The sequence below is a fragment of the Rhinolophus sinicus genome, linkage group LG07, assembly GCF_036562045.2.
Source record: "Rhinolophus sinicus isolate RSC01 linkage group LG07, ASM3656204v1, whole genome shotgun sequence".
Lineage (NCBI taxonomy): Eukaryota > Metazoa > Chordata > Mammalia > Chiroptera > Rhinolophidae > Rhinolophus > Rhinolophus sinicus.
The window spans coordinates 21,401,207-21,415,165 of NC_133757.1; the positions used below are offsets into that span (position 1 = coordinate 21,401,207).

At 53.6% G+C, this 13,959-nt stretch overlaps 2 protein-coding genes across 15 annotated transcripts in view; one reads left to right on the forward strand and one right to left on the reverse strand.

Moving 5' to 3' along the window:
- The window catches only part of SH3PXD2A (SH3 and PX domains 2A), a 229,093-nt gene that overhangs the window by 212,199 nt on the left and 2,935 nt on the right, over positions 1-13,959 (forward strand). For 7 of the 11 annotated variants that reach the window (XM_074339099.1, XM_074339102.1, XM_074339100.1 and 4 more), the window contains one exon: positions 369-9,967. In XM_074339099.1, coding sequence (XP_074195200.1) covers positions 369-2,333 — 1,965 coding nt within the window. In that variant the 3' untranslated portion in view covers positions 2,334-9,967. The other 4 variants (XR_012498437.1, XR_012498439.1, XR_012498440.1 and 1 more) reach the window with 2 other exon arrangements.
- Positions 11,124-13,959, reverse strand: part of NEURL1 (neuralized E3 ubiquitin protein ligase 1) — a 62,307-nt gene continuing 59,471 nt past the window's right edge. For all 4 annotated transcript variants that reach the window (XM_019725053.2, XM_019725055.2, XM_019725057.2 and 1 more), the window contains one exon: positions 11,124-13,582. In XM_019725053.2, the coding sequence (XP_019580612.1) occupies positions 13,344-13,582 (239 nt within the window). In that variant the 3' untranslated portion in view covers positions 11,124-13,343. The remainder of the gene's footprint in view (positions 13,583-13,959) is intronic.

The window sequence follows — 13,959 nt, forward strand, 5'->3', positions numbered from 1 at the left end:
GCGTTGGGTTTTGTAGGGACTGGGAACAGTGTATCTTCTAAGTGCAGTAGCTTAGGGGGAAGAGAAGCAGGGGTGTGTAGAGGAGGCCAGCTCAATCAGGGTGTTGATGGAGACTTAGAGGACTAAGGAAGAAGACTTGGAGAATGGGATTCCCCCCAACCAGGAGATGATAGAGACCTGGGTTTGAATCCCAGCCCATCACTACTACATTGGGTCCAAGGACACTTACCTACACCATGGCTCAGTTTGCTCATCTATAAAGTGGAGATAATGTCTCCTAGAGCCAAAGAATGAAACTCCCTGCCTGGCACATCATAGTGTCCCAGTGATCCTCCCAACTAACTGGCCGGTCCCCTCCTTACCCCTAGGTCATCGACAAGAACTCTGGCGGCTGGTGGTACGTGCAGATCGGTGAGAAGGAGGGCTGGGCCCCTGCGTCCTACATCGATAAGCGCAAGAAGCCCAACCTGAGCCGCCGTACAAGCACTCTGACCCGGCCCAAGGTACCCCCACCGGCGCCCCCCAGCAAGCCCAAGGAGGCTGAGGAGAGTCCAGCAGGCGCTAACGAGAGCCAGGACTCCCCGCTGAAGCTCAAGTATGAGGAGCCCGAGTATGACATCCCTGCCTTTGGCTTCGATTCAGAGCCAGAGCTGAGCGAGGAGCCCATAGAGGACAGCGGCTCAGGGGACCGGCGGCCCACCCAGCCCCATAGGCCCTCGCCCGCCTCCTCCCTGCAACGGGCCTGCTTCAAGGTAGGCGGGTCCTCCGAGGACGTGGCCCCGGAAGAGGAGACCATCTATGAGAACGAGGGCTTCCGGCCATGTGCAGAGGACACCCTGTCAGCTAGACGCTCCTCCCGGGATAGTGACTCCCCAGGGGGCTCCCCACTGTCCCTTGCCCGGAAAAATTCCCCCAAATCGGGCTCCCCCAAATCGTCATCACTCCTAAAGCTCAAGGCAGAGAAGAACGCCCAGGCAGAATTGGGGAAGAACCACTCGTCGGCCTCCTTTTCCTCGTCCATCACCATCAACACCACCTGCTCCTCCTCCTCCTCCTCCTCTTCCTTGTCCAAGCACAGTGGCGACCTGAAGCCCCGTTCTGCCTCGGACGCAGGCATCCGTGGCACTCCCAAGGTTGGGGCAAAGAAGGACACTGACCTGAAGGCGGGCCTGACCTGTGCCCGGGCCAAGCCATCGGTCCGGCCCAAGCCGTTCCTGAACCGAGCAGAGTCCCAGAGTCAAGAGAAGATGGATATCAGCACTTTACGACGCCAGCTGAGACCCACAGGTCAGCTCCGGGGAGGTCTCAAGGGTTCCAAGAGTGAGGATTCAGAGCTGCCCCCCCAGACAACCTCCGAGGGTCCCAACGAGGGGTCTAGGAGAGGCTCGGCTGACCTCATCACCCTCCCAGCTGCCACGCCCCCGTGTCCCACCAAAAAGGGACGGGGAGGGCAGGCCACCTCCTATACAACATGTAGTGCCTACCAGAAGGTCCAGGACTCCGAGATCAGCTTCCCCGCAGGCGTGGAGGTGCAAGTGCTTGAGAAGCTGGAAAGTGGCTGGTGGTACGTGAGGTTTGGGGAGCTAGAGGGCTGGGCCCCCTCCCACTATTTGGTGCTGGGTGAGAACGAGCCGCCTGACCCCTCTGGCAAAGAGCCGGACGCAGTAACCACCAAGAGCAAGCAGAATGAGGGCAGGTCTGACAGCCTAGAGAAGATCGAGAAGCGGGTCCAGGCCCTGAACACTGTCAACCAGAGCAAGAGGGCCACACCGCCCATACCCTCCAAGCCCCCTGGGGGATTTGGCAAGACCTCAGGTGCTGGCGCAGTGAAGATGAGGAATGGGGTGCGGCAGGTGGCGGTGAGGCCTCAGTCGGTGTTCGTGTCCCCACCACCCAAGGACAACAACTTGTCCTGTGCCCTTCGAAGGAATGAGTCTCTCACGGCCACTGACGGCCTTCGCGGTGTCCGCCGGAACTCCTCCTTCAGCACTGCCCGCTCAGCTGCCGCAGAGGCCAAGGGCCGCTTGGCCGAACGGGCCGCCAGCCAAGGCTCGGACACACCTCTGCTGCCCACCCAGCGCAATGGTATCCCCGTGTCCCCCGTGCGCCCCAAGCCCATCGAGAAGTCCCAGTTCATTCACAACAACCTCAAAGATGTATATGTCTCGATCGCAGACTATGAAGGGGATGAAGAAACAGCAGGCTTCCAAGAGGGTGTGTCCATGGAGGTTCTAGAGAGGAACCCCAATGGCTGGTGGTACTGCCAGATCCTAGATGGGGTGAAGCCCTTCAAAGGCTGGGTGCCCTCCAACTACCTGGAGAAAAAGAACTAGTGGGGGTGGGGGGCATGGGTTCTTCCATCCCGAGTGTGGATGACTGGTGAGATGAAGACAAAAGGGAAAGGGAAGAGGGGAGGCGGGTGGGGGAAGGACAGCATTAAACCCTGCAGAGTGTGTGACTTCAAGGATGCCCCCCTTCAGGCTGTCCCCCGGCTGAAGGCAGAATCTGGGGAGGGCCCACGTTGAGCAGGGAAGGGAATGGGCAGGGGAGACCTGGGACCAGAGGTGAGACGGCTGAGCTCCACGTGTACAGCTTGATGACTTCACTGATGGACTTGGCGTCATTTGGGACAGGCCATGTGGGAAACCCAAGTTATGCCTTGGCTGCAGATCTGGAAAAGATTTGGTCGTAAGGGCCTCCTGTGCTCTGCCCCAGCCTAGCCCAGTTCGTTGCTGGCATCTTGCCACTGGCTATGGTCCTTGTATCGTCCTCATCTGTAATTGTGAATTGTGCTGGTTTCCCAGGGATTGCCACCCCCTGCCACGGGTGGTGTGGCAGAAGATACCACTGGCTCCGGGGCTTGGAGGCATCTCCTGTGAGCTCAGGCTGTCCCTGGGCCAGGCCACTCACTGTAAGTGTCTGTTAATTGAAAAAGCAGTTCCCCAGGTGCCACCAGGACTACCTCTCTTCGCCATCATGGCTTTGAGAAGAGAAGCCGTGCTCCCCGGGGTGCCCATGGAGGACCACCGGCCTGAGTTTACAGAGAAGGGGGGCAATGCCGTGGATGTCTTCACAGTCTGCACAGACTTCATTCTGCGTATTTCCTTTGCATGTTTTGGGAGCGGTTTATTGATTTGGGTTTCTATGTTGGGCCTTGGGTTTGGGTCTTATTTTAGGGGTTGTTTGGGGGCCTAAGGGCGGTCAGCCTCATGGGGGATGGGATGGGTAGTGGATAGGCTTTTCTGTCGTACTCTTGTGGGGAGGTTGTTTGTGTTTCACGTGCTTGCTCTCCACAAGCCAGTCATTTCGTTTGGTTTCCACTGTGTGGACAGTGCCTGAGCATGGCGCTTGCCTGAGGGATTGGGGGCTGGAGAAGCCCCGGCTCCCAGACACAGCAAAATAGAGACACTGCTCTTCTGGTTCATGCCCCACCGCAGGAGGGAGGAGGGTCTTGTTCAGGAGAGAAGGCAGCTTCACGCTACTCGCTGACCGCCATTCTGCGTACGTTCTCCCTCCTGGGTAGGACCAAAAGCCTTACATGTAAACTGTGGAGAAGCGGCCATCACCCCCCACCGCAGGCTGAGGGGAGCCCAGCTGGGCCCCCTGGGCCAAATTGCAGCAAATACCACCAGCTGCCCCTCAGCCTGCCAGCGATGCTACAGGTGCCTGAGAAGATGGAGGACCCTAGGCCAGGAGCTGACCTGGTCTTTCTGAGGGGCAGTGCCCCTGCGAAGAGAGAAGCGAGAGAATAAAGTCCCTGTCAACTTTGGGTTGTGTCTTTCAATCGTTGACATTTCAGAGGGGACCCTCCAGAAGCCGAAGCGGCTTCCCAAGGACTCACCCTTTGCTGGGAGTGGATTTCCACACGTGCCTTTGATTTCAGACACATCAGGCTTCACAGCTACCGATGCAGCTGCCAGAATCCTGGACTAAGGGTTGGTGTTTTCTACAGAGGAGGAAAGGCCCTCCCTCCAGCCCTGCTCCCCGACCAGGCAGTGTATGTTGCCTGAAGATCAGCACGGGACCCCAGGTCTTGTGCCGTCAATATTGTACCCACCCCACCCCCCTGAGCCCCGAGGTCTTGCCTGGGGATCTGCCCCAGCCCTCCTCCCTCGCCATACACTGATGCCTGGCAGCTATAGCAAACTGCTCGTGTTCTTTGTTGAAGGGCCGTGGGGAGATTTTCTTTCCTTTTGTTTTGTGAGTTTGTTTAAAATTGAAATTAGTTATTTTCTTCTGCTGGACAGTATTCAATAGAGCAGGATGTTGAGTTAATCTGCTAGATTGCAGTACTAATGGTAGTTGTTTAGTGTCTTCATATTAATATTATTTGGACTTATTTGAACAATAATGATAAAGAAGTGGTTCATTATTTTTTAATTAATGCACTTTAATAAGGTGGAATGGAAAGAAACCCAGAGAGCAAAGTGCATTACTTAAAGATGCAGTATATACTTTCCTCATTTTTAAGCAGCACATATTTATTAAAAGAAAAAAAAGTAATTTATGATTATTTAAAATAAAATTTAAAAGTAGAGTGACTGTCGGGTTAAAGGACCGTCCACGTAGCTATCTTCCAGGGGGAAGGCCCCAGTGGTCTCACTCCTCAAATGTCTGCACTGAGCCAGTTCAATCAATAACTTGCCAGCCAGGCCAGGAAGCAGTGCAGGACGCATCTGCCAAGCACACAGCATCTCAGTTGGACTGAACCACAATGCTCCCCATAGCCTGCCTTTCCCTGCCCTTCCTCACTGTCTGCACTGCCCCATGGGGCTCTCCACCACCCACAAGGCCTGCGTTCCCCCAGCCCCACCAGGACCCTCTCTCCTTGATCCCCAGTGCTCTAAGTGATAGAGTCATTAAAAGTGACCTCCAAGGTCACCACCCCATCCCTTCCTGTTACTGTAGCCCAAGGACAGGAAATGACTTTCCCCAAATCGCGTAGTTTAATGGCAGACGCCCCACTGCATCAATCCTTGCACTCCTCCCACCCCCATTATAGTTTATTGTGTGGTCATCATGTTTACATCGTGACATCCAGCCCTAAGGATGGCTGGGAGTTGCTCAGGCATCCAGGACAAGTGGGGAATGCTGCCACCTGGTGACAGTGTAGATTTGGGCAGTGAACAGGGATTGCCATGCCCCATCTTTGCACCTCGCCCCTCACCATCACCCCCTAATTCACAGCACAGCACAAACCCTGCAAACCAAAAGAGAATATTAATACTTGAAACAAAAAAGGGTGCATGCCAGTTCCTCTCAGATATGGCCAGGGGATGCCAGGCCTTGTGCCCCTGGACTCCTAGCTCTACCCAGGGCAAGAGGGCCTTTTCCTAGAGCTACTGAGCTGCTTTGTGATGTTGGAGGGTACTGCTGGCAGCAGGTGGAGGAGGGAGGGGCCTGTGGCTCTGACCCATCTGGAGGAAAACCAGATCGGACTAAAAAAGGAAAAAGAAAAATGAAATCTCAGCAGTGTCCAAACTTAGTTTTCCATTAGTTGCGATTGAAAATGTGAAATGACATTGTATGGCTGTATACTGCAACTTTAATCATAATGAGCCCTTCTGAGGTCATTATTGAGGTTTATATAATGCCCGAAGATGCATCATTGGTGCTTTTTCTTTCAGTTGAAAGACTTTCTTTTATTACAAGGGAAAAAAAAAGTGTCTTCATCTTTCTCCCACTTTGTAATAGCAGGCCTGGCTGGGCTCCCTGGCCCCGACGTGTTGTTCCCACTGGGCCAAGGAGCCATGGGGGCAGTAAGGGGTAACCCTGAACAGCAGGTGTGCCATCTGCTCCACGCTGTGGTGGGGCCCTGTTTGGCTAGCCCGCAGCCCCATCCACCCCCAGCCTGGCCCCCACGGCTTCTCTCTCTTCCTCCTCGATTCTACATCTTGACGAAGGCATTATATAGAATTGTTTTAATCACTTTCAGATGCTAGAGCAGCATATTTTAGTGGCATTTATCCATCGCTTTCCTCAGCAAGGCATGTTACTACTCTTATCATCTAGGGAAAAAAGACAAGGGAATTTCAGTCAAGCATTATTTTCATATCACTAGTATTTGCAGAATAGGCGTAGAACTATTTAAATTTAGACCTTGGTTTGGTAGTTTTGTGTTTAAGGGAGAAAAAAGATAAGTTAACCCCTACTTTTCCTGTTTTTGTATTTAACTAATATATTATTTCTTTAAGGTTACTCACTTCCCCTACTCCCTCCAAATACTTTGCATTCTCAATTGAAAATGAAAACAATCTGAGAGACAGGAAAAGTGCAATATTATCAAGAGGGATGCCAGGGCTTGTTGGGACAGTGGCGGGAGACCCAGTGGCCCAGTCTGTCGGTAGAAGGAGTAGGGTTACTGTAAGGAGTCAGAGCTATGGACCAGACAGGTGGCCTCCTGGGCATGGATCTTTTTTTCCCCACCTCCCTTCTCCCCCTTCCCTGGCAAGATGGCAGGGGTCCTCGCCAGAGGACAGCCCCTTTTTCTGTTGGGGGATCTTCCACCCAGAAGAAAGGGATTCAGGGAAGTGGCATGGGCTCTTGACCTCCTGGGGCCCCAGCCCTCGGGGCAGAGCAAGGACATCCAGGAACTGGTCCTTGTTTTCATTTCCATTGTTTTTTAGCCAGCTGCTCAGAAAGACCTGTCCTAAAAATCACTCCCAGCAGCCCTGTCTCACCCCAGTCTCCGATGTTTGGGCCATGATCCTTTTGATGTATGTTCGAGTCTTTCTAAAACTATGTAACCTCAGTTCAGTTTATGGGCAGGAACCCTAGATATAACCAAATCCTTTTTTGGGGATGTGGGTGCTTTGAGCCCTACATATCCCAGTGAAACACCAATTTCCACAAGCCTGCAGCTGGGCTTGGTGCTAAGCCTGGGCCACCCATTCATCTCAATGACTTCTGCCTGAGGAGTGAGCCCTGCCTCTGCTCAATACCCTGATAGTGCCGAGGATCTTAGAGAAGCATCTGAGGGGCCTACTCAGGTCTGCAGACAGAACTGCCCACAACAGGTACCAAGCCAGCCTCCTCCTAACCTTGGTGCTGGTAGAGAAAGCAGCAGGATGGGAAGTCTCTGGGTCCAAGCCCTTGGAGCTCTGCCCCTCAGGGCTGCAGGGACCTCCTTGCTGGCTTGTCCCCTCCACCTCCAGTACTGTATGCTTGCTGCTCCAACCCCCGTTTGGTGAATTTCTGTACAAATATGGATCTATGTGCCCAGAGCGAGACTGTGCCCCCCGCCTGTGGGTGTCTCTATTTGGAGTGTATACATCTATGTCCAATCTTTGAGAATCTCGACTCAGAGTTCTCTGGAAAGAGAACCATCCACATAGCTAAAGAATTAAGATTCCCTCACTTTTCTGAGGGCCAGTGTGTTGTGTGGGTGTGTGTGTGGGTGTGTGTGTGTGTGTGTGTGTTGATAATTTCCCACTTGAACTAAATAACATGGGGTTAGAGAAAAAAAATACCAGGCAAGCTGTCTCCATTGTACGAGTCCTTGGCATTGGGCAGGCCCCACGGGACTGGCGGCTTCTGGCAGCAAGTGTGTTATTCACACACGTAATTCTGGCTGGAGAGTGCAATGTGTCTTTTTTTGTTTTGTTTTTTAATTATTTTATTAAGTATTTAGTTGGAAACTTCACACTGGCATTAACAGATCTAGCAGAAGCAGCCTAGGCCATTGTCCCGGGCTCCAAAATGAAGATGTTGAAAAGAGAGGTTTCTAGGTGTGCAAGCGCTGAGGTGGTTCACTTGGGTCACCACGTGCAGATGTGTTATGTAGCAGGCGGACTCCCACCATTGCCACACACACCATCACCATGGGAACCCCATATAATAAAGGAGCTGCGGGCCCTCCGTTCTTATGTTTCTGAGGGTGGTCAGGCTGGTCAGGGCAAGAACTTGCTCACAAGCTCAGCAGACCTGCGCATGCATATACATCAGCACCTTGCGTCTAGACTTCAGGCCCTGCCTGCACATTTCATGGGAATCGTGTGGAGGGTTCCCCCTTGACCTTACTGAGCTTTTTGCCTAAATCATGATCCCTGTTTGGGGCAGCTTCTGTGGTTTCTCATGCTCTATGATCAGAGAAGGATGGGGTCAGTGACCTAGAACCTCATTTCAGGAGAAACAGCCCCACTGATTAGCTTCCCTCCTGCTCTGTCCTGTGCACCTGTTCCCAGACCACAAATTGGGCACATTGTGCTTATTGACTGGGTAGAGGGCTGTCTTCCAAGGTCTTGATCCCAACCTGCCTGCAAGGCTGGGATTACCATGCCATCCCCCTACCCCAATCCTATCTTTTTAATCTTAAGTTTGCACTTCAGCTTGACAATCAGCCCCCCTCTCCCATCCCAGTCCTAGAACTTAATGGCCTTCGAGAGTGGGTCCCTGTGCTGAAGGTCCCTCCTCTAACCCCATTCCATCCGGGCTAGTGGGGCTGGACTTCAGGAGGTGAGAGTGAGAGAATTGTTTTAAAGCAAAAGGATGGATTGAGCACGTTGGAGACGAGCAAGAGGCATGTCGGTGAGATGAGTATGTGCGTGTTTGCGGTGTCTGGGGCTTACCGTCCCTTCCCTGGGAAGGCAGCTTCCAGAGAGGATGTCTTCTAGGCAGAAAGGGAGAAGTGACGGCTAAGAGAGGGTTTGGAGTCTGGAGTTTTGTCTGTATTAAAAAGGAAGAAGTCAATTCTGAGTGTTTCAGGAAGAGAGCAGGTAAAGAGGGAATTTAGATTCAACACGCAAGGGTCCAGCCAGAGCAGGTTGGAAAAGCCCCAAGATTAGGCCATAGAAGCTAGCCAGAGGAAACAGCTACTTGCTGTGCCACACAAGCTGGGTCCCCAGCAAGTTCTTAATACTGATGTACTAAATGGAGAGGGGATGTCACCAGCAACAAATTGATCTCTGAGTTTGGAGGCCCTGGCTCCAGAATATTCATCCATCTTCCAGGTTCCCAGCTGGTTTTGCCCACCTCCCTTTGTCCAATCTAGAGCTAGCCTCTCAAATTGCCTGAATCAGTTAGACTAGTGACCAAATGGGTCATGCAGTAAGGGCCCACCCCCCCCAAACTAGAACCCTGGGGTCTAGATACCATCAAGCTTATCTGGGAGGAAAGCAACTTCATGTGGTTCTGTTGATCCCAGTTATTCTCGAGTCTCTGATGAGACCTGTGGTTATTCAGTTTTCTGAGCCTCACCACTGGTGTGGCTTAGAAGACAGGGTGATTGCACACTCATCCAGGGATACGCCCTTTCTAGTGACCTCTGACAAAGGCACACTGCTCGTAAATGTTGATTTCAGAGAAAGGGGGGCAAACAGAACCACAATTCTTCAATCTGCAACTTGTTCTCTGCAACAGGTTTCCTTTAAATCCAGTACAGGATGCTAGTTACTGAGCGGTCTGCAGGAAGGAGACTTCCAAGCGAAGCAGATGTGAGTGGCAGGACCCTAAAGCATAGGTTTGTGGACTGCATGGCTGCATGTGAACTGTCGGATGTCACTGGGCTCCAGAACTTTGGGGAATTCCTCGTGGTGTCCACTTAACCAACCCCTCCCAGCTCCTAGCAGGCTCTGTGGGTATCAGGAGGAGGTTGTTCCCTCTTCCCCACCTCAGCAGAGAAACTGAAATAAAAGGACATTGAATTTAGTGTGGTCAATTTGAATGCTAAACAATTTCCAGGATCAATGGTGGTGCTAAACTATCTCCATGTTTCTAATATTTTTAATAGTGGTGTTTTTTCTTTTTTAATTCTCATTACAAAAATGCAGTGTCCTTGTGGAAGGGACCCAGACCCTTGGCCTGCCACTTTCCAGGTGTCCTTTATCATTTGACGGGATTTTTTGGTCTGCAGAAAATACTATCTCGGCATGCTTCTAGACTGTAAGATTTGGGTTGTTTTGTATTTTATGTTTACATGCATTTTCTTGTATTTCCCTGAAAATTAAATAAAGTTTTTGGCCTTTTTAACAGAACAGAATCACCTTTTAATTCTCCCTGCCACCAGAAAACCCATCCAGCTGAATGGCAAAAGCCACATTATCCTGAATGCAGCGTGAACTGCAGGATCCCAGCCCGCTGAGGACACTGGAGTTGGGGGGCAGGGAAGTTCCCACCATTGTTGGTAAGAACTGTGCTCAAGCCCCTCCCCCTTTCCTGCCTTCTCATTAGAAGAAGCTTTCTGTGCAATGGCCAAGGCACAAGGCTTTGAAAGAGATGCAGATCTTTGGGTCAAAGACCCACATCCAGCAGGCCTAGCTGGCCCCTCAGCTTGGAGCCCCTGACCCTCCCTACTTCTGCTGGACTCTAGTAAGCAGGGATGTCCTGTAGGGAGCTGCCTGTAGCCATTCAAGGCCAGGCAGAGGCTGGGTAGCCAGTGTCCTCCCAGGAGGGCAGGAATGCAGGCATCCCTGTGTCTCTGAGGCCCCACCCCACCAAATAAGGATGATTCCGAATTAAGCCTAAACCCTCTCAGCCACCCCCAGCCTCTGCAGCCAGCCAGATATACTCGGCATATCTAGAAAACTTCTCTTAAGGTCTCTGGGCCTTTTCTGCCCAGCTGTGCCACTCATTTGGTATAGGCCTCAGCACCAACCAATGAGAGCTCAGCTCAGATTCCAGCCAGGGGCACAGGTCGGGGCCTGGGGCAAGGGATGGGGAGAGGCCCTTCCTGTAGCTCGCTCAGCACGTCCCTGCTGACCTGAGGACTTGTCATCCTTCCATTAGCCCATAGGTGGCGCTGCCACCCCACAAGGGTCGTGGGCCAGGTTTGCGCCCAGCTCAGCCTAAAGAGGAAGCCGAACAGGCCTTGTGGACTCCCACCGCTCCTGCCCCAGTAAACATTTCTCCTCACAGACCCAGGGACCTGAGGTGCCAAAGGGCAGTGGCTTCTCCTTTTCAACTTGCAAGACTCACCAGGCATTCTGGCCCCTGTTATCCAAGCCCCAGGTCAGGCTCAGCCCCCCCATTCCAGGGAGTCTGCCCTAATTGTTGTCTCCCCTCCCTACTCAGGACACCTGACCCTCCAGCACCAACTCCCCTCACCCCCCACCCCCGCCAACACACATGCATGCACATACCCACACCCACACTGGCCCGCCCTCCACAATGCACAGCACAGCCCTCAGGCTGGTACGAAATCACCTTTATTCACAATCACAGCGACCCAAGTTCACAAAGGAGGCAGCAACTACCCCGTACTAACAGAAAATGGGACGGATGGCTTCCTTTCCCCCACCCTCAGGCCAGGCAGGCCCTGCCCGTAAGACGTCTCCTTGCCTCTGAGATGGAACCTTTGACTGGATGGGGCCCCCACCTCCCCATCCCACCGCACCCCCACAGAAGGGGTGTCCGGGGTCAGTGGGGAGACCCATAGTGGAAGCATGACTTCTCAAAGGCCCACTGCAAGGAAGGGGCAGACAAAGGCCCAGCCTGGTGTGCTGACCCCCAGTGCTGTCCCACCACCCCACCCCATAGCAGCCACCCACCAAAGAACTGACAGTCACACACAGTCTGCCCCCATCCCCAAATAACCATTTTACAGAGGTGGCAGCTGAAGCACAGAGGCACTGCCCTGGCCAGGACCACACAACTGGTCAGTTACCAGGTCCAGAGGCCCATGCTCTGGCAGCCACAGGGAGCAGCAGTCTCTGATGCAGTAAAAAGCCATCTGAGGCAGAGGGTGGGGAGACGGGGGAGACGAGGCCAGGACTCAGAGCTGGCCGCAGCCCACGGCTCACCAGGACAAGGCAAAGGGCAGCGATGACTGTAGCCTAAGAGCAGGCGGGGGGCCTCCCTCACCCCAGAACCAGGAAGAGCCCCCACCACTCTCCTCCTTCCAGGGGGGTGGAGTGTCTTTCCTAGGAACAGGCTCCCTGCCCCTACTATCACTTGGCTCCCCAACCCTGCTCCCTGGCCCAAGCCAGGCTCCCCTCCTTCAGCCTTCCCAAAACTTCTTATATCCTTGTGGAGGGGGGAGCTCTTGGGCCTCCTGACATATTTGAGCCAACTATAACCCTTCTCCAGCTCAGGAAGGAAGGGCACTTTGTGGCCCCAGGGTATTAAGGAGGTTCAGTTTGCCTCTCTGTAAAATACACGCAATTTGCCAGGAGGCCTCCCAATCTGCCCCTTTTTATGGAGTTCTAATTCATGGGAAGCAGAGCTGGCTGTGGGCTTTTGGGCTGAAATCTGAGAAAGATTTTGAAGGATGAATACCTCTGCTGTCCCCTCTCCCCAGGCATCCGGCACACCAGGGCAGCATTTCTAGGGACCTAGGGGATGGGAACTCACCCCCCTGCCCTCCAAAAAATACAAACCAAATAAATAAATAAATAAATAACTAAAAGGCTGATTTTACCCCAGGAAACCTCCCTGCCCCCAAGCCGGGGTCCTGGCCTCTCCTGGGGATGCTACAGCGTCTCTGAGCATCAGCCAAGCCCAGGACAGCACTGAGATATACGACAAGTCACAGAGAGTACACACAAACCTGTTCTTAAGAGTCCCTGACAGAAGACAGACCCTGCTCTCCAGCCCACACCAAGGGGCGAGATGATTGGGGCAGAAAGGCTATGGCCAGGAAGGGGCCCTCACCTCTGCTAGGACACGGGCCAGGGACTCCGAACCTGGAGCCTTCTGCAGCCTATCTGTCCACCCATCGTGGAGGAGTGGCAGAGGGACATGGCATGGAGACTGCAGCCTGCCCGGGGTGAGAGGTATCCACAGGACTTCTTTCCCCCAGATGCCAGACCCACGGGGCAGGGATGAGAGGAGGAAGGTGGGTAAAGGTCAGAAAGGAAGGCAGCAGCTGAAGGGCTACCTGCCCACAGCTGCTGTTGAGCAGGCTGTGCACTGTTCAAGGGCAGCTGGCTGAGGGAGCAAATGTAGGCGGAAGTCCAGTCCATACTCCACCAGCCAGGCCACGTGCCCTGGCTCAGAGCCACATCTGCCCAGAGGAAAGGACATCCTTTCTAATTGTCACAAAGGTGCCACATGGGCTAGAGGGACCTCACAGAAGTCTGCCCCACATGGGGAAGGATTGGGACAGGCTGAGACCCCAATTTAGTCCCTCAACATGAAGGGAAGAGCTAGGTGCAGAGAAAGGAAAGGTAGGCAGAGTATAAACTCCTCCCCTCTCCTCTGGCGGACAACTGGCTTCTGCCCCCACCTCCCTACCTGATACCCCCTTTCTCCCCAAACCTTCGGGGGCCTCAGTGTCCCATGTTTAATGGAGAAGGGAAAAGAGTTTCCAAAATGAGGAAGAAGAGAAGGGGCCCCGTTGGCTTGCCCCTCGACTGGAGTTGAGCCAAAGTCTGACGAGGTGGGCGTGCGGGGTGGGGTGCCGCAGCGGGCTAGGAGCTTCGGTAGGTCTTGATGATGTCCTTGATGGGGCGGCGGCAGATGGGGCAGCAGGCGTGCAGAGCCTTCTTGAGGCGCAGGCCGCAGGCATAGCAGAGGCACATGTGGCCACACGTGTAGATGACCGTGTCCACCGTGTGCTCATAGCAAATGGTGCACTCATCGCTCCACTGGCCCGTGCCTGGGGTCACTGGTGACTCGGGCAGGCTCACCGGTGAGTTGGGGGCTGTCCCTGGGGACAAGGGGACACCAGTCAGATGAAGATTTGATCCAGCCCATTCCCAAGTTAACGGGAAGAGAGGCCCCCCTTGCCTCTTGCCTCCCCCTCTGTTTATCAAGATCTGCCTGTTTACCCTGATAAGCCAACTTCCTGGGCACGACAGAGGAGAGGATGCACTTGTGGCCCCTCAGCTCCCAGACCAGGGGCCAGGGTATCCATGAAGCAGTGAAGGAAGAGAGGGAAGGATAGGAGAAGGAAGGGGACCCCAAATCTTTTAAGGCAGGCCCCTTTTGAGCTATCTTTTGGTGTTCCCTGTGTGCTTAAAAAGTCCTTTGGAGAAAGGTGCCCAGCTAGGGTCAGGGTGGAATACACCCCAGAAATCACTAGCC